Source organism: Meriones unguiculatus, chromosome 7 (genome assembly GCF_030254825.1).
Source record: "Meriones unguiculatus strain TT.TT164.6M chromosome 7, Bangor_MerUng_6.1, whole genome shotgun sequence".
In the NCBI taxonomy this organism is placed as follows: Eukaryota; Metazoa; Chordata; class Mammalia; order Rodentia; family Muridae; genus Meriones; species Meriones unguiculatus.
Genome location: NC_083355.1, coordinates 32359234 through 32379567, shown reverse-complemented (window position 1 = coordinate 32379567; position 20334 = coordinate 32359234). Strand labels below are relative to the sequence as shown.

At 49.8% G+C, this 20334-nt stretch overlaps 1 protein-coding gene across 9 annotated transcripts in view; it reads right to left on the bottom strand.

The window, feature by feature from the left end:
• Nucleotides 1–476: 476 nt before the first annotated feature.
• Msi2 (musashi RNA binding protein 2) overlaps nucleotides 477–20334 on the bottom strand; it is a 359282-nt gene continuing 339424 nt past the window's right edge. For 2 of the 9 annotated variants that reach the window (XR_009592847.1, XR_009592848.1), the window contains 4 exons: nucleotides 17891–17940; nucleotides 4992–5146; nucleotides 3244–3316; nucleotides 477–682 (listed from right to left, as the gene is read on the bottom strand). Coding sequence is in view for 7 of the 9 variants with exons in the window: in XM_060387000.1 (XP_060242983.1) it covers nucleotides 3275–3316; nucleotides 4992–5200 (251 nt within the window). In the remaining 2 variants the exon portion in view is untranslated. Of the gene's footprint in view, nucleotides 683–3243; nucleotides 3317–4991; nucleotides 5201–17890; nucleotides 17941–20334 lie in introns of all 9 variants that reach the window. The other 7 variants (XM_060387000.1, XM_021647887.2, XM_060387002.1 and 4 more) reach the window with 4 other exon arrangements.

Here is a 20334-nt window from a genome sequence, read left to right as displayed (position 1 = left end):
ATATACTTAGGTTAACAAAGAGACGTCACAAAAAGGAACTGCTAGAGTCTGATCAGCAGCCAACTGGATGTCACTTCTACAACACAAGAGAGAGTCTATGCCCACCTCCCGCTCCACACGTCATAACTTCACTTCAGTGTGTGCTAAACTCCCAGATGAAGATTCTTACAGTCTCAGAATTGGTACCAAAAAATGGAGAGTAACATCACCATCTCAGCATCCTTTAAAAGCGAGAACAGAATCAAAATAAAACAAAACAAAACTTGTTCTTAAAGGAAAAGAAGAAAAAAAAAGACAGCTCCTTAATATGTAACGAGTATACTATGGTTAGCTTTGAACTAGGTATTAAGCTAGGTGACTACTGGACTAAGTCAAAAATCACTACCAAATGTGATCAAGGGAAGATTTCAAAGGCGAAGGGAGACGGGGAGGGAAAGGGAGACCACCAAGAGAAACAAATGGAACCAAACCAAAACTCATGGGTTATATACACGTTTAAAAGCTGTTGTCTTATATTACAGCAGATTGGTGAGATGAGATGTAGTCACCCTTCAATCCAAAGTGTGCCACCTCTGGTTGGGATGAGGAGGGAGGCTGGTGGGGAGCCACGTCTTAGGACATCACCTAAACAAAGGGCCACTCAGAAACTTCGCCCAGTCTTGCCTGGACATCCAGGTATGCTCTGTAGCGCAGGGAGGTCAGGCGTGTCCCGGAGAGCACATAGAGGTGGGGGGCGGGAGGAGAGAGAGAAATGTCAGGCACACATAGGCTTCACCCTGAGGTCTTAACTACAGTAGTCAAAGGACTAGGTTGTGTGTGACTGTGTGTGTGTGGGAGCGTGTGAAAATAGCTGGGCTGGTGGCTGATTTCCCAGCTTGGGTAAACCAGATATCTAAGCCATGACTGACAGGTAGATCTGATACAGGGTTGGAGAGTTCTGGAGGTCATGGTTGGAGGTGCGGCCACTGTGGCTTTTGGCTAGTCGGTCAAATCACACATTGATTAAAAAAATCCCCTTTCTGATTACGTTTCATTTTCAAAGCCATGTTTAAGGAAAAAAAACAAACAAAAAACAAAAAACAAAACAACAACAAAAACACAAAACAACTGCCAACCAGGTGGTGGCAGCATATGCCTTTAATCCTAGCACTTGGGAGGCAGAGGCAGGCAGATCTGAGTTCACTGTGAGATCTCTGTAGGCCAGCTTGTTCTACAGAGTGAGTTCTAGGACAGCCAGGGCTGCACAGGGAAACCTTGTCTCAAAAAAAAAAAAAAAAAAAAAAAACAAAACAAAACAAAAAAAACACCAGAGAGAGAGGCCTGCTAATGTTAAATGCTAGTAACTGAAAAAAAATGCAAATTTGTACTAAGAGACTACATCCTAACAGATCACTAGAACTACTTAAAAACTAAAAATAAAAACTTAAAAAACAAACGAACAAATAAACCCCCCAAAAACAACCAGTTCTGATTCAAGAAAAACCAAAACAGGCCCAGGATCCAGGCTCGCTATCTGGGTTACCCTGGATTGCCTTTAGGCCTGGGCTCTTCTGTGGATGGTACTGAAGGTCAGAAGGTCACTTCTGCTGGAGGCAAAAGAGCTGCCTGCTTAGCCTTGAACAGCTGCTACGAGCTGACTGGAAGGGGTGGGATTCGAACTGCTGTTCTCTTGGCTACTTTATCCTTGTGTAGAAACTGAGTCACGACAGAGACAGACTGGGGGCAGCCTCTAGCTTCCTTAGGGTAAGGTCATGGCGGCCTTGTGAAGAGAGGGTGCTGGGGGTGAGGAATGGACACTGGCAGCCCCAGTGGCTGCCCTCCCAAAGGCCTGCTGTATCTAGGCAGCCTTTGGGTCCCTCCTAATTTGACAGCTGAAGCCATCTGTAGCCCTCAGAGTTCTTGGCCATGTGAATCCTCCTCGCTTTCAGAGGAACCTTACTGTCCCCGAGCCCCCAAACCCAGCTAAGTTAGTAGCAAGTAGCTCTCTTTCAGACGGTTAGTGGCTTCTGGCTCTGGCCAGTGGTGGAGGGCGATGGAGGTAAGGGAATGGGAGAGTTCATACACAGGGTTTATTTTGGTTAAGAGAAGTAGTGGAGTTAGTGGAGCAGCAACAAAGGAGGAGTCTAAAATATCTCTGGATCTCAACTCAACAGGGTGCCTCAAATGGTCCTGGTCTACTGAGTCAAGGCTGCTTCAGGGCTAAAAGCAATTCCCCTTTACAAGAGAGAGGACAAACCCAGAGCTGGCCTCTCCTCGCTCCAGCTCCAAGAATGAAAAGCTAATGGGATTTTCCAAGCAGGACCTATTCTGAGGCCTCAGCTGTCACCTTCCCTTAAAGAGACACATTACTGGCCTTCTCATCCTCCAAGTTATATGCCAGCCCAGTGCTTTCCAGAAGGCTGACAACCCTCTGCCTGGCACTCTTCCCAAGCGTGACAGATACTCCTTTTTGGAGGAGAATTCGGTAAGAGGCTCATTCCCTACCTGCCCAATCTCCCTCCCTTTGGTCCCACCACCTCTGTATTCCCATCAAAGTGATTTAAAAATGTTTAATTAACTTGAGCTCAGTTTAAAAGGTTAAGAAACTGGCAGGGATCCAGATTCACGTTAGGCAGGTGATGCTGTTAATTTAATTTGCTTTTCGTGTGGTAATCTTGATAATTACTCCATAGTTAACTGGCAAAAAAAAAAAAAAAAAAAAAATGTTTTCTTTTTACTAAAAGATGGAGTCAGGCTGTTTGGCTGCACAACCCCCATTGGCTGAGCCCCAGCAACCCACAGGGTCAGTTCACAGGACTTTGGGAATGGCCCTGCTGGACATCCTGTGGCCCCTAGGACTGGCAGAAGACCAATTTACCTGCCTCCATTCTCCATGGAATGGGCACAAAATGGAGATCACCTTCCAGTTTCCCACTCAAGGAAGAAAAGGATGAGGGCGGGGGAGGGGGAGGGGAAGATACAGAAATGGAACCAAATCAAAATGAGCAAAATGAGAGAGAGGGGGGCGGGGGGTGGGGAGGCGGGTGAGGATCATGATTTAAAGCTGGAGGAAGAAAGGAGAGAACAAAAGACATTGGATTCATTTTTGTCCCCGCTTCCTTGGAAAGGGGTCCAGAGAGAGAAGAGAGAGAGATGTGATGTGGTGAGATATGGGGCATGTGTGTACACATATGAGCAAGGCACATATGTGTACGGACACGCGCAGGCAGGGCAGGCGGAGACGCATGGCAGAGATGGTAATACCTCAGAGAGAGATGGCAACGGAAGCACCTGCTCAGTGGTATCCATTTGTAAAGGCCGTTGCAATCAAAGGTCCCTAAAATTGCACAATTGTTAAGGTCATCAGTGCGCTATACATGGGAACAGGCTGTCATACCCTGGGAAAGGAGATTACCTCTAGGACTAGAGTCGGTGGTTGCCAGCATGAATATGTAATTCTGAGACACTGTGCCATGGGGAGTCAGGGTGACGCCGTCCCCAGCTCCCTCCTTTCGGCCCTGTGATTCCCCCCCACCCAAGCTTATCAGCTTCCCAAGGGGAAACCAAGAGCCAGGCTCTGAGGGGTAAGAGGGTAGGAGAGTGGGGCTTGAGCCCCAAACAATGACCACGGTGGCCAATGAGCCCCACAGGGCGAATACCAGGATCTCTGTCCTCATCTCAACAGATTAATTTGGGGGAAGGAACATCAGTGCTGATCAACGGTGATGGCCTGTGATTATTTCAGAAATAACATCACAGGCATGAAGGTCCCAAGACCCGGGTTTTCAAGAACAAACAGGGTGTGTGTTCCCAGCTGCTGAAAATGGAAATGAGTCGTGTTCTGAGTTGCTGATTGACAGGCCCCCAAATTGATGCAGCTCTGGGCTGAATAACAATGTTCTGGATTTGGTACTACAGTTGATCCGAGGGGATTAGAATCATCAAACTACTGATTCAAGTAATACTGGCTTTGGAGCAGAATTGAAAGAGGACTCAGGAAGCACAGGCCTGGGTTGGCTGATGTGCACAAGTATGGGTCTATGTGAGAATGTATAAGACAGCGTGTGTGGGTGTGTGTTGTGTGCATGCGTGCGTGCCATGTTCCTCCAATGCTAGGAAACATGAATGAATGAAGTTGCTCCCCCTCCCCCAGGCTCTTGCAATGGCTTTGGTCTCCCCAGCATGGTCCCCAAGACAAGGCTTGGCCTGCTTTCTTCTAGATACACAATCTGATGCAGGATGTGACCTGGGACAGCAGACACCCCTACCTCAACTCAAAACCAAGCTGCTTCCCAAAAGAATGAGGCTGGCTAGGGCAAGAGACTGGCCGGGTTTTCTATTTCCAAAAAATGGAGGGGGATGCCAGCAAGTGGGCTCAGGCACATTCATGCTCACACACCAGGAGGGAAAAGAACAATACGATCTGAAAACAGCATGCAAATCTCTTAAGCAAATTTCCATTGCCTGGATTAGTCAGATTATAGAACCACAGAGCACCACAGATATCAAATGCATCTGGCCTTTGGGGAGCTGCAGCTGAAGAATGGAAATGGGAACTTACTTGGGACCTGGAAGCTCTAAGAACCATCAGCAAAGGAAATGGCCTGGGAAGGAGCTTCCCCCTTCCTGCCTTCTAGGCACCATTGCCACCAGTGGACAGCAGACTGGGAACTCTGCCCACTGAGGTGGGGGAATGGCATGAGGACTTACCACATGCCAGGACATGATTAGGCTACCTCTGCTCAGCGTCCTAGTTTTACTTTGTAGCCAGGGCCATGGGTTGTATGACTGGTTCAAGTTGCAAAGACCAAAGATGATGGGAGTGGTCAACACAGATGTCCTCACACCTTATACTGTATGCCTGGGCCAGCAGATAGAAGCTTCGGTCGGCCTGACGTCAGTGGGGGTCACCCTGTCTCTCCTCTGCCCTTAACTCTGGACTTTCCTCCCCATATGCTGTGTGGAGTTGGTGAGGAAGGAGGAGGCAGGAGGGCAGCGAGGCAGGTACTTACAGCTATGCCGTGGCCGAAGCCTGAGCCCGGCTGTGGGCTGGCTGCGCTTATGTAATTCCCCACTCCGGAGTCCTGGCTGGCAGGGCCGTAGAGATCGGCGACAGGTCCTGGGCTGTTGGCCCCCGGGAAGCCTCCGGGCCGCGCCGGGTTGGAGCCTGCCGGGGAAGCGGGCGCGCCAAAATTCGGTTGAGCACTGTAGCTATTCAGGACTGGTGTGCAGAGAATAGAGCTGGGTATGAGGCCAGAAGCCAGGCATGCACCAATCATTACAAGCCAAACACTCGAGAAAAAAAAAAAAACAGCTGAGGCCCAACTTCTAACACTCAACCAAGGCCATGCGGAAACATCAGCAGGGACTCAAGAATACTCAGCCCAGGCTACCACTAAGAAGCTTGGAGCTCCAGAAATAGATAGAAGGAAAAAAAAAAAACAAACGATCATTCAACACAGTACGGCAACCAACCGAGGTGCTTCACTGCCCACCAAGTTATCACAATAGAAATAGAGATATATATGGAGAGAGAGAGAGAGAAAGATTTTTTTTTTTCACATCTGAATTGACGCTCATGCAGTCTTCTAGATTTGGGCACGTTGAGACAGCATTCACATCCCATGCAAACTACAAAGGAACTAGTTTTAGACTACACATTGTGTTAATATTGATATTAAAACATGACAGGAAACAAAAGCAATTTTGTGTCCTTGAAAAAAAAAATCTTTGGGAAAGGGATTTTGAACTCATTTTTTTTTTTTTTTTTTTTTTGGTGTTTGTGTGTACTTATGTTTCATTTCATTTCTCTTTGTTTTTGGATCCATTAAATGACGAATTTGTGTGTGTGTGTTTTTTTTTAAGTCAAATCAAGAAAATCTCCATTCTGTATCCCTCCTTCGTCCCCCCTCCACACTGGCTACTCCCTCCCTTCCCACCCCCCTTCCATTGAGACCCTGCATGAAAGTTGGCAATACTGAAGTGGTCAGAAGATGGGCTATGTCATGGAAAGTACGGGCATCTTAACATAATAGTAATGATGGCGGCAGAGTCCTCTTTTGGGGTGCAGAGCAGGGGATGGAGGGAGGGGATGGGGTGGGAATGGTGACCTGAAGGTTAGCCAAGGCTGGGGTGTTGCCAGTGGTCCTAACAGGATACCCACACACTCACCTCCTGCCGGAGAAGGAAAGGGGGGGATTTAAACTTTTTTTCCTTTGGTTAAAAAAAAAAAAAAAAGATAAAGAAGTATGAATGCAGAGTACACTAACCGAACCAGCTAACAGCTAAAGCAATCTGACCGCAATGCATTTTGGTTATATTACTTTAGGTAGAAAATCCAGACTGGGAAAAAGAGAGCTTAGAATGCAACTCAGCTACAGAGTCAGAGAGAGAGGGCTGTGTCTGGGTGAGGTGTGGCCAAAGGTGACATCACCTTAGGCTTCACCTTTGCCTGTTTCCAACCCCATCACACCTCCCTGGGGAGGCCCCAGCCTGTCAAACAGGGGAATTCTGCCTCAGCTTACACTCTCTTAATATGTTAAACTTTATTTGCTGTTTTTTTAAAAAAAAAAGTTCCATCATAGGCCTTGGATGGTGGCACATGCCTTTAAGCCCAGCACTTGGGAGAACTAGGCAGTTAGATCTCTATTAGTTCCAGGCTAGCCTGGTATATATAGCAAGTTCCAGGCCAGCAACACTTTGAGATCCTGTCTTCAAAAACATCCACTCCCCCCTCCCCGGCAAAAAACAAACAATTTCCATCATAAAAGCAGGCTCTTATGGATTTTGGAAACCTCCAGGGAGTATGAGGCTATAGCTTCGGGACCGTAGCTAGCAAGTTTTGAAGACACCAAGTCTGAGTGATGGACACTGGCTTGTCTTTAGCCTTAGAAGGCTCACTTCCCCCTCCTTCCTGGCTCCTGTGGCATCACTCCTCTGCCCTGTAATAGCTGCCAAGAAGAACATCTGAAGTGAAGAGTGGAGTCCCTCTTGCCTGTGTACCTGTAGCTGGAGGCCCTCACTTCTCTTGTGGCTTTGAAGAACGTGTAAGTGGATTGATTTTTTTTTTTTTTTTTCCTTCATGCACTTGTCATAGGAGCGAGAAGAGATCAATGGTGCTACACTGGAGAAGGAGACATAAGATCCAAGGTGGACCAAACCAAGCTGGGCCTGGCTCCCACCTCGGCAGAGGAGAGAGATACTGTTGCCTCTCGATGCCCTTGGGCAGGATGAGCCCTTTTGAAGCACCGGCCAGAAATTAATAAACAAGACAATTGAGCGAGTGGGATAAGGGGAAGGAGGGGGGAGGGGAGGGAAAAAGGACGGGGAAGCTTAAAGCTAGTGAATAGCTTATTTGGAAATGTACTGGCGGACAACCTGAACACCCGTAGAATTTTCTGAAGCAACAAGATTAAGCTTGCAGATAACATTTGCCTTTGGCCCTTCTTGTTCATGGAGGCAAACATCCAGCCAAGATATCCAGAAGGCGGCACTATCTTGGTGGAACACACCTTTTTTCTTCTAGGCTCAGGAAACACAAGGATGGGGGGGGGGGCTCTTAACCCAGGCACCCCCTCTCCCACAGAGGAAGGAAGTAGCTTTGACTTAGGATAAAAGGGTAGGGTGAGATTGGGAAAGGGCAAAAGTGGAAGATGGAAAGAGACTTCCCCCCTCCCACCCCCTAAGCTTCTTTCTTTTCTGGTAAGACTGGGAAGATGCTAGATAGGGGATGGAGAGAAGACAGGAGAACGCCTGGAGACTAATATAACTATAGAAAGACGAGAGGCATCTTGCCCATGGAAGACTGCTGTGCAGAGAGACTTCTGTGGAAGGCTTAGAAGGCAGGAGGGTTGTTGCTATTCACCCCAACCCCTGATGACTTTCCTGATTCTTTGTGCACCTGGAAGCCTGGTACCTGGGATGGAAGGAATTTCACAATGAGCTCCTCTTAGGCCTATAGCATCCCTCCCTGTTTTATCAAAGGGCACTCACATCCAAGCCCTGTTGAGACAGTGGCACTGTGCTAGGTTAGCCCAGTTCCACTTGAGTATGACCTTGCTCATCCCAAGCCCATCCCACTTCAGCAAGTAACCCCCAGTGAAGGGTGGAAGACCTGGCTGCTGGGCCCTTGCCTGAGGGTACAGTGGGCAGGCAAGAAGCATCTAGCTCTGGACTGGTCCCGTTCTCTAGGGACCATGGAGCCTATGTCCTTATGGTTTGGCCATGGAGGACAGACAGAGCTCTTTAAGCTCCATAGTCAACACTTGTGTCTCCTGTGGCAGAAGAACCACACCCCAGATGGCATGATAAGGTCCCCCAGCAAGCGGACTACACATATCTGGGGACACTGTTCAGTTAGGGATAGGGACAGACACTTGGTAGCTGCTCTTGCCTGCTGATAGCAGGAAGGGAGCTGGGACAAAGGGATTTCCTCCTTTCTGGATATCGGCACAAGTCCTCACACAGTGTACTGGCTGTCTGTTTGGTAACAGGGTTGTCTGAGGACCCTCTCTTCTCCTAAGCTGTGAGAGGCAAACACGGAAGCAGGCAAAGAGCCAAGGCCCTTTGAGAGTGCTGTCTGTGTAGCAGAGGGCTCCCTTCCCTGGGCACAAAAACTCATTCAGAGGAGTCAGGTGTGGAGGCTGGCTGTGGTAAGCAGGCTCACCTCCCAATCAGCAATATCTGCAGCCCTGGCTTAATTCTAAGGTAGTTCCACCTTCTGCACCTGAACCCCAGCATCCTCTGGGCTTTCCTAGTCCAGGCAGTACCCTCAGGAGGCAGGTACCATGGATAGAGAGGAGACACTGGACTTGGAGTCAGAAGACCCGAGTTTGACCCTGGCCCTACCCTGACACCCGTGTGCCCTGGTCCAGCCTGTGTCCTCATCCGTAGCACATGAGTAATGTGTCCCTTTGTCAATCTGAGTGACTAGACTGCTGCGAGGATGAAAAGGAGAAGACGCTCTGTGACTTATCAGGTATATGCAGAGCCCAGCAAACGTACCGTATGCACATTTAGCAACACCCAATAGAGGAAAATGCCATCCACTTGCCATACAGACCTGGAGGTAATTTACAAAAGGGTCCAATCCATCCATTTGCTGCATTTAATTACCCTGGACCCGAAGAAAGGACTCTTGGGGGAGGGGCGACATGAAAACCTGGGACACTTGCTATCCCTCAGGAGAATAGCAAAGTATTTGAATGAGAGCAGGAGGCACCTGACATTAAATGAAAAGCTTCCCAATGCTCCAGAAAACACCTGGATGGCTGACCCAATAAAGCCCTCCTATCTGATCTCAAAGGTGGGAGCAGAAATGGACCAGCAACCTGCACTGAGAATATGGGTCCTGACTCAGGGATGCTGGGCCAGTCTTCCCGGCAGCTTTCTCCACATGTCTAAAGTGAGCCAGGGGGCACTGGACTGTGTGTGTGGTTCTGCTTATCTGGGGTCAGAAAGGGCTGGGCCAAGAGTGGAATTAATCCCTGGGGGTAGGGAAGGGATGTGACTCACAAAAGCCTTACTCTAAGTCCAAGAAAAGACATGGAAGTCCAGGTGTTTTGATATTGTCTAACAGTGATTAGAATTTGAAAGCAGCAGCAGACGAGGAGGCCTGCTGGTAGTTCAGCACCCAGGAAAGGCTGCAATAGGTTAGCCAACATCTCATCCAGTCCTCTAGAGTCTGAGACCAAAATTAAATAGGGAACCCAAAGGCTGGAAGCAGGCTCCTCATCTCTAACAGTCTGGTGAGTCCAGGGCAACTTCAGTTTGATATTAAGAAAGCCCCGTGGCCTGTTTTGATCTGAGATCCGCCCCCGTCCTTCACGCACATCACCTACCTAACTTAACCAAGGAAGAAACCAGCATGGTTTTCCCGGGTGTCTCCTCTCATTGCTGTGCTGCTCCAACGATCACCCTGAAGGTCTCATCCCTACCTGTCCCAGCCAGATCCTTTGAGTCTTATATGTTACTTCTTATGTGACCAATATATGTTTTTCTGTATTACAGGCATGCTGCAGTACTATGAAACCCAAGGCCAGGACTGTACACTTAGAAGACGGTCAGGCATTGTATTCCAGCCGTGGTGAAAGGCTACCTAAGAATTAGTGGTCAGCACATCCTTCTGAGGAATGGCAGGGTAGGAGATGCACTCCTGTGCGCATGGCTAGGCCGAGATAGGGGAGAGCTAATGAGATAAGAGGGGGCCCGGCTGGGAAGGCCGCTCACTCAACAGCTTTTAAGACGGGCATCATCACCCCGGGTAAAAGATGAGCACACCCAGGGTCTTAGGACCGAATCCAGTTCTAACTTGAAAGTCCATGTGATTTCGGTCACGCCTCTTCTTGAATCATAGTTTGGTGCTACAGGCATCTCTCTCACTAGCCAGGGAGCTCCCTGAGGTTGGGTGGTGCCTATGAAGACAGAGGTGGCTTCATCTCCCCTGATGACTGGGGCGCCCTCCCCTATGTCATAAAACACAGAGTCTTGGAGCAGAAAGCAGAAATGCAGTCAGTGTTGGGAGTCAGTGCGTGGGATGGGGCACTAGCAACTCCCTTTCTGAGACTCTCACTCCTCTCAAAAGTGCCCGGATACAGTGCCGTCCACAGAGAACTAACTCAGCCTTCATCCCACTTCGCTGGACCCTGTTGGGAGCTGGGCTACCTATGTGATTTGGCATTTACAGCCCAATCACATTCAACGGCATCTTAGCGCCAGGGGATCCAGCAGCTGGGTTTTGGGTGGTGGGTGAGGAGGGTGCCCAGGGTACAGTCCCTTGAGGACCTGTACAAAAGGCTTTCCACTTGAGTAGTCCGTCTTTAATGATTGTAAAGGCACAGGAGTTTAATCCATTTTTGATGTAAGCACTAATAGCTCTGTGTCCTTGAAGTTCAAAGCGGGCGCATACATGCCACTAATTAACCAAGCGCGGAGCCATTCAGCTCCCTCTCATGTTCCTAATTAGGTCTTTAATAACAAACAAACTCTGACCTTAGCAAGAGGCCCCCATTTGTCAGCCAGTCTAGGAATATGACTGCTTCCCTGTTTACAGTTGCTCTAAACTGTTTGCTCCTAATCTTAGCCTGGTCTCAAGGAAGCTGGGAGAGTCACAGCATAGCGACAAAGGCCCCTTAGGGCCACCCTTGATGGTGGTCTTGTTGGTCCTGAAAGATAGAAGAGCCCTGAGCCCACAGGGACTCTAAGCCTAGGCTGGTAACCTCTCCTGCTTCCTTTTGGAGGATGCTGGGTGCCTGGGATGGTCAGGGACGGTATGAAGTTGTAAAACCAAACAGGACCTGAAGCTGTGGTGACACACTGGCTTTGCCTGGGGTTTATCTTGCCAGACTCTGGTTTGATGGGCCTGAAATGTGTTGTGGCAATGTGGGAAGTTAAAAAACTTCCAGATGCTTCTAGCATGCAGCAGAGTTGCACCAAATCTTAGGGCTGACATGCTTACTAGCAGTGATTACTGGGTCTTCCATTATTGACCTGTGTGTCATGTATGTATGTATGTTTGTGTGGGTGTGGAGGCTAATGTCATGTGCCTTCCCCTATTGCTCTCCACCTTAGTTGAGACACAGTTTCTCCATGAACTTGGAGATCATCAATTTGGCTAAGCAGGCTAACCAATCAGCCCCAGGGATCCACCCATCTCTACCTCCTGTGTGCTAGGACTAAGATGCAGCTATGCCTGGCTTTTAGGTGAGCTCTGGGGATCAGAACTCAGGACCACTTGCTTGTACTCTACCAACTAAGGCATCTCCCTTAGCCCCAGGTCTTTTGCTATTAATGAACAGCATCAGCAAAGACAGAATCACAGAACCCTAAAAAGTCCCACCAAGCACACTTGAGGCTGGAAATCTGGTAGAGTCAAAATGTCTTTCTAACTGTAAACACGAGGCCTTCCACACCTCCGGGCATCCAGCACTCAATGGCCAGCTGCTCTCAAGTGCATCCCGAACACTCCCACTGAATCCTATCACTGGGATGCATGCTCCTGGCGCTCTCTGCACACTGTCCTTAAGCCACTGCCATTTCCACTGCTTATGCCTCCTAGGACAAAGGATCAGGAGCTTTGGCTGTAGCAGCTCTGACCTGCTGGGGCCTATAAGCCCAAAATCCTCACTCAGTAGAGGTGGCTGTGGCCGCCAAGAGCCATGCCCCGCCCTTCCTCCAGTGGGTTCACCTTCTCCGCTATTTCTCACTCACAAGTCATCTCCTCCCCCAGGAGGTGGGCGCGCCTCTTGGTGCTTTCAACATCCTCATATCTATTTGAACTCTGAAGGTCAAGAATGGAGGAGATGAACTCAGCCTGGCCCCTAGCACGTCATAATGAGTTCACTTTTCATGGCAGGCAAATAGGAAGAGAGGCTGGGCTAGGAGACCCTGAAATCTCAGGGGCTACTTCAGTAGAAGGTTTAAAGGCTGTCATGCTGGAATGAAAAAGGAAATGTGAGGTCAAAGACAGCATAACATGACAAAGAGTTTCTTTCATGTCACGTGGTTGCTTCAATGCTTCAGGTCTGTCCTCTGGTGGGAAGAGTGCACGAGGTTTGTGACTTTCAGACTCCAGGGTACCCTCGGTGCTGTGTGTATCTGTAAGGCTGAACTCTCCAAGGCCACCCTCTCCAAGACACTGTCAGAAATAACTTCCAGAAAGAGAGAGAAGCTGGCTGAGCAGCAGGGCTGGCCGGCTCTCCTCACACATCAATCTCTATCATGGGCACCCAGGCTTACAGTCGCTGTTTGCCATGAACCTGGACAGACCACTTTATTAATATTAATAAGTAGCCAGGAACAAAGGGCCCATTTATTTTTAGCCTTCTTTAATTGTGTAGTAATTACTCATCTACAAAACAAATGAGCCCCTGTTTGCAGTTGCTATGGTACCTGGTGCCCAAGCCTTCCTGAAAGAAGATTGGGCAAGGAGTAGGCTGCGTCTCTGGCCACTCCCCTTTCTCTACCATTGGCCCAAAGCAAAGCCCCAGCAACTGGGAAGCCAATGGCCTCCTTGTGTCAGGGGTGGGCACTGTTTCCCAACCACTTTCCAGTGGCAGTTTGTGCAAGGCAAAGAAAGGGATGCTGACTCCTCCCTGCAGAGCCTCCCTCCCTTGCTCCATCACCTCTGAGTGTGGCTAACTTCCTTCAGCTGTATTTTAAGTAAAGGTTCCTTTCAAGGAATGCCCTTCAGCCTGGCTCCTCCTTGTTGGACTGCACCTCTTCTGGGTCTCCTTTGTCTGACATGGGTCTGAATGGACACAGGGACCAAATCAGAATGCCAGCCGAAGAACAGCCAGACAGAACCATGCCGTTAAGCCTGCAAGAGCAGAAGCAGGTGCAAAAAAATACATAGCATGCCTCCCGAGACCACTTGTAAATGATTTTGGGTTATCGCCTCCCCTAAGGATAGGGGGAATTGAGTGTGAACGGCTGCACCTTTCTGTTGAGTATTTAAAAGTTGCAGCTGCCCTCAGCCAGACTGGTACAGCGCAGTATGTGCTGATAGTGGCTGAGAGCACAGGCTGATGGGATGGCCTCAAATCCTGTCACTGCCACCTCAGATAAGCTACTCTGTTTGCCGAGCCACAGTTTGTAATCTTTAAAATGGGAAAAGGACTGATGGTACCCATTTATGGCTTCAGAATTAAGTGTGTGTGTGTGTGTGGGGGGGGAGTATGGCACGTGGGCTTGGCACCCAGCGTTTGGCTCACTCACATAATGTGAGCAATTGCCGATGAGCTGTTATTATTATTGTGTTGGCAAACCGGGAGGGGATGTCTGATATTCTCTTGTTAACAAGATATCATTCCTTAAGGTGTATATCCCAGCAGGTGCGTATTTTGCGATGTTGGCAGCAACCCTCCTATTCCATGCCAGAGTGGGTTTCACTGCAGCTCTCTTACCCTCTGACAGACTTATCCCAACAGCCAATCACAGCTGCTCAAAAGTACTCTTTCTTGTCCTTTGCCCTATGGTATCCCAAGATGGAAAAGGGAGACCTTGTCATTAATATTCATAAGCCTTCAGAAACAAAGGGAGCCTTTATTTTCTATGCTCTTTAATCACACAGCAATTACACATTTACACTAAGATTGCAGACTCGCCTTACTCTGTCTCCTGCAGGCCTTATGATCTGTCTTGTATGGAAAGGCTGATGTCAACCCCGAGACACACATAGAACCTACTTTAAAAATGTCCAGGCATGGTAGCACACACCTTTAATCCTGGCACTCGGGAGGCAGAGGTAGGTGGAGCTCTCTGAGCTCGAGGCCAGCCTGGTCTACATAGTACCAGGACAAGCAGGGCTACATCTTACATATTTCGTGCTTGTGGGTGCACGCACCTGTTGGGGGCAGAGGTTGCTGTCAGTCTCTTCTACTGCTCCTCAGCTGCTGCTTCTCCCTCCCCCGCTTTTGACAGGGTTTCTCATTATGGCTAGAATGGCTGGCCGGTAAGCCGCTGGCATCTTCCTGTCTCTACCTCTCCAGTGCTGGGGGTTTTGGTCCTCACTTGCCCACACCTGGCTTTTTTACGTGTGTGCTGGGAATCCAAACTGAGGTCCTCACCCTTGTACAGGGAGCACTTTCCCCACTGAGCCATCTCCTCCGCTTAGGTCTTACAGAGGATTTACAGGTTGTGAACCTGAAAGCCCCACAGAGGTGGAGGCCCCATGTGTGGCTTTTTCTGGCCCCTGCTCTGTAGTTGTCCTGCTGCCCTCCTGACTTCGGTGTCCTCTCAATAGGAGCTGCTTTTCCTCATAATGGCTACAGCTGTTCGGGGGTGTCGCTCTATCCTACCTAGAGAAGTCGCTGGAGATGTAGCTCAGTTGATAATGTGCTTCATCTACCACGCATGAGGTCCTGGGTTTGATGCTCAGTATTGGACTAACCCAGAAGACTCAGCAGTCAGAGGTGGGGGAGGGGGAGCCTGGGCCGTATGAGATCTGCTTCACAAATGCAGTGACCGCCTTTCAGGGCTCCCACACTCATCAGTACCTCAACCAGTGGCCATGGGTCTCTAGGTTCCTGTCCAACGTGTTCTCCTCACACGTGAAGTGCCGGAGAGAACCACTATACTTGCCACTACTCCTCCAGACAGCTGGGCCCCGGCTTTCTAGGCAGCATTCAAGGGACGGCCAATCCACTCAAGGGACAGGCAGGAACACGTCACCTACTGAGAACCATTCCACTGATTTAAAGACCATTAACATTCCCTCACTCCATTTGCTTCAGGATTAACTTATACTTTAGTCTGGACTTTAAGGCTAGTCACTAATTGCTCTAGAGTTGATTTATCAAGTGCATGGTATTTCTATTACAAAATTATTGATTGGAGCTGATGTATCATATCCTCAACAGGGCTGGTCCGAGAGCCCTTGGAAAATGAATGAAGCTGAGGCCAGCAGTGGGCGCCTGTGCACATTATTAGAGATTCAGTGAAGTTGCTTAAAACCCATTGCCGGTCTTTATGGCTAAAGTCCTGGCTCTCTCAGAAATGAACACTTTAATGACAACCTGGGAAGCAGGTGTTCTCCAGAATGCAGGCCAGAGCCTGAGAAATGAACGCTGAAGTAACACCTCGTAGGTGAGGTAAGTCTGGCTAGCTGGGGTACCTCGTCCTGATGGGTTATAGTTTTCTCTCCCACTATACCAATTCTATGTACAGCAACAGACGTGACAATATTCTAAGGAGAGGCTCTCTCCATGACTTTCTCCACACGTAGGAGAAGAGCCCCCAAGAGGATGTGTGTATTTGCTAACAGAGAGCTGTCCTGTCTCCCCCCCCAACTCATTCCCCATCAGATCTTGCTGACAGAAGTGCAGGAAAGCTATTTCCAAAGATGAAGGCACACATCGAGGCATGGGCTCCTCTGTGTCTGTAGATGGATCTGTGTGTGTGTGTGTGTGTGTGTGTGTGTGTGTGTGTGTGTGTGTGTAAGGTGTACTTATCTCATGTGTGCACATGAGTAGAGGCCAGAGGTTGATGGCAAGTGTTTTCCTTTACTGCTTTTCACCTTAGTTTACTAGACTGGCTTCCCATGGGCGTCCAGGATCTGCCTGCCTGTCCACCTAACGCGAGGGTTACAGGTATGTGCCGTCCCATTCTGCCACATCTGGCCTCTCCGAATTTTGGGGATCTGAAGTAAGATCGTGTTTGTGTGGCAAGCATTTTTACTAAACTATCTTCCCAGCTCACTCTCCCATTTTAAAATTGAGTTGGAAGTGGTCACTATCAGGTCAGGGACTACAGTGTGTGAAACAGCACCCTCCTAAAAGCCACAGGATTTCTGCTCATGTCCTCTCCATGAAGGCTGCGGGATGTCCTCCAGCCAGGGTGTGGAGAGCTTTGAGGTACTTTCATAAGAGTGGCAGCGGAGCCCCAGAGCCATCTTAGAAGGGCTGGGATGTCCATGCCAGTTTCTTGGCTCCTAGCCTCCTCCCCTGGTTCAGGAGAGGCTGCACGGTCCTGTGGCAGGCGTGCCAGTCTGCCCACTTGCCTCCTGGGCTGCAGCTCTGAGGGGCCCAGGATGCAGGTCAGCGGCCTGGAGTTCTGCTCTCTGGGTTCTGCTCCCATTTGCTGCCCTTCCTCCCTAGCCCTAGGTCAGTTTGCATCTGTAGCAGCATTGAAGCCCAGCCCCAGCCATTTTCTCTTGTCTGCTTCCCCTGTCCCCAGGGAGACCATGCTGGAAGGATGGCTCCTCCTGGATCTTTCCACCTGGAGCCTTTGTGTCCTCATTCTGTCTGGCCTGGCGCGTGCTCAGTTCCTATCTGTTCTAACTCTGGCAGAGCATCACGTCTCCCCCCCCCAGGCTTCTATTTCATTCTATCATGACATAGCCTTTTGAAGACGTTACGGACGCTGTGACTTTCTCCTGAGTTCTGTGCCCCATGATAGACAACATGTACCCTACAAGCTCCGCCCTATGCCCTGCCTGACCATAGGGTTTGGTCAGAGCTGCTGTCCACTGGGTGGCTCTCTGGCTTGTCTCAGGCCTTTCATGCTTCTCTCTTCCCTGAGAAGCTGTGCCAGGCCCCAGCACTAGGGATGCCAGGCCATCACTCACGCCGTTGGCCCCTTTCATCGTCACCACCCGTAAGAGACAATGTCAACACCTTCCAGGGTCAAAAGTACCCGCTGTCTGCCGGGGCTGAAGCTCTCCGTCTCTTCCCTACTGTATCTCACCTCCCTCTACCCAGAGGGTGGTGTTCTCAAGGGCCTATGTCCCTGAAGGGTTCGAGGAGAAGCTGGGCTTAGAGGAGCCTGGCCGATGGCCTTAAGAAGAGATCTGTTGCTTTGGTGGGGAAGATAAGAACCCGGTGAGAACAAGATGACTCTGGCTCCACTCGCTTCCACTACGGTGAAGGCAAGACCTTGGTTGGACAGGCTAGAGCTGAGGGTGGTGAGCCAGTCAGTGGAGGAGGTGAGGGGCGTGAGGAGAGGTGGTGGTGGCTGATGGCGAGAACATGGATCCAAGCCCCTTGGCAACATTGAAAAACATGGAACCCCTCCTCTTCCTGGTCCCCGTGCTGTCCTTCAGACAGCGGTACTGGGCCGCGCCTTCGGAGACCCTGTAATATCAACTCAACAATGCATGTTCTACAAGTACAGCTACCAGGACATCTACTACAATGCATGCATTTAGTTCAGTCCCACAGATACATACAATCTAAGAACAGGCAAGGGAGGTGTGAAATGTTTTACTAGACAACAGGTGTTCTGGAGTTGTAACCGATAAAAAAAAAAGAAAGAAAGAAAGAAAACGTAAAGTGTACAAAAAAAAAAAAAAGACATTTCTCGAGAGTTGGATATGAGTTTGTTTCTTGAACTGTTTCATCTGAACAAGCAAAACATGCAAACCAGCTGGTACTAACAGGAAGCTGGACACTGAGAGGGTTAACAGGTGTGGACAAACCTTCCTGCTGAGCGTGCTCAGAAGAGTGTCTGAGAGGAGGTGTGCAGGTCCTAGTGTAAGAGAGGCGGGAAAGTATGCCTCAGAGACACTCTCTCACCGCAGCCCCAACCAAGCAAGAGAAAAGACAACAGAAACGTGACTGCTCACACTCACCACCACCATCAGGAGCTCATGTCACTAGACTGGAATAAAGCTGGCAAGTATAAAGTTCAGTAAGGGGGTCCTGGCTGGGGCCGGAGGGGTGGGGAGGGGCGGGGAGGTGATACCAGGGGCGTGTCCTGCAAGATCTAAGAGTGTGATACACGGGCCCACCAGTGAGGTCACCCCAACATAAAAGTACCCTGAGAATTGGTACTGTTTTCCTCAGGTTGGCTGGGATGGGGGACGGGGGGGGGGGGGGAAGGAAGGGGAGCAGGAGGTGTCGATTGTCAAACCAGATTTATGTTTGGATGGGACGTGATGGGGGAGGGGTGCCGCTGGAACTGAATGAGCACAATCAAAATAAACAAACTCTTGACTGAGCACAAGAAAAGATGACGGTTTCGGACTACCAGGTGAACGTGAAAGGAAAGTGACCACTGATAGTGAAGTTATCTAGGAGTCGGCAGGGGGATTCCCTGCTGGGGAGCCTGTGCCCTGCTCACCTCAGGTTCTGGGAGTAAGAAAAGGTAGGCAGGCTAGCCCAGAGGAGCAGGCTGAGGCAGAAACTCAAGGCCTCCCCTTGGCTGCCTCAACACCACAGCCCTGACAGATACAAGTTGCCACCCTCAGAAAGATCCAAGCTGCCTCCCACCCCCATGGCCCTCAGCAGGCGCTTCCCAACATGGGGTGGAGGTGGGGTGGGGAGAAGTCAAAACAAAGGGGTGGGGTTTGAGTGGGTTGAGAACTAAAACAGTGGGGCTAGAGAAAAATAATGACAAAAAAAAAAAAAAAAAAGAACAAGTTGCCTTCCGTAAGATATCTAATCCCTAACCAAGTCCAGGAGTCCCTGGAAGCAGAGACACATTTCCTAGAGCCCGTAGTCACTTGTCAGGTGGGGCGTGGGACCAGCCTCAGCTTTGGGGAAAGAGCTGGGGGTGGGGTGAGGCAAGGTTTGAGGGGCTGGTACAGGGGAATTTGGCTCGTCAAGTGCCTGGGAACCCTATGGGGAACTGATGCAGTGCATACACTGATGTACGGTTTCTCTCAGTTCACGGCAGAGTGTCTTGCCAACTCAAGGTAAATTAACCGGACAACCCTCCAGGCTCAGAGTTTGGGTGATCTTCTAGAGGAAAAGAAGGTAACTACGGTCCCCCTACTGGCCAAAATGTGTTACAACAAAAAGGCAGAGTTGCCTTCCCCAAACTTTACAGCTTTGGTCCAGGTCCAAAGATGGAGCTCTGGGCTGGGCGCCCTCGGCTCCACAAGCAGATCAGGCCATGTTCTCTCTACAGTGGGCACAGCCCAAGCCTACAGCCACTAGGCAGTGCTGGGGGCTTCCCCTTGGGTGGGTACCTCAAGCTGAGGATTTACTCCCTGTGCTGACCCAGGCTGGGGTGGGCAGGGGCTTTGGGGAGCTTACTCCTGAATACGATTCACTAACAGTGCAGCAATGAGCATGGCTGACCTTGATGGCCTGTGGGAGATTTGGCTCCCGATGGAAATGGCTACAAATAAAACATCACTGATCCTGGAAACAAAATGTGTGGTTGGAGATGACCTTGAGGGTTAGGAGTTAGAGGGATGGGTGAGTGGGGCTCCCGCCTGGCTGTGGGGGGGGGTGGGGGGTGGGAAGGTCTGTGCATGGGCAGAGTGGCAGAACAGGGCACAGACCAGGGAGACGGCTCTCAGACTCGCAAAGAATCCCATACTGCCCTTTAAACTTGCCATGAAGTCAAGGGGAACGGGGTTGGGGTGGGGAGAGAGGCAGGGTTAATTTCGGGTTAAAGTTTAGTTTCATAATCCAAGTTATCAAAAGAAAGAAACTGAACGGAGAAAACAAACAACAACACTCACAAATTTCAAGACTTGTTCTTTTTGATCTTTCTCCCCTCCCAGGCACAGGAATGAGGCTTTTTCTTTCTTTCTGTCTTTTTTTTTTTTCATTCCCCCAAAGCATTCAAATTAAAAAACCCCAAAGCCAGAAACAGGAAGACGTAATGCAACTGTACACCCGTCCTGGAGCCTGGCAGCTGGGACGCCAAGGGGTGCGGGCTGGCGTGCAAGGTGCGACCTTTACCGACCAGAGTGGCTGGGAGTTGAGAGTGTCCAGAGTGTACCTGGACTCCTCAGCCTAACTGCCAATCACCAGCTCTCTGGCAAACTGCCCCTCGGCAGCCCCACCCTCAATTAATTTTCTACCCACCCCCTCCCAAGAAAACAAAAACAAAAACAAAACCTCCAGGGGGTGTCTTGGGGGGGAAGAGGATCCTTTGTAGCTCGGAGGCAGTGCCTGTTTGCATGGA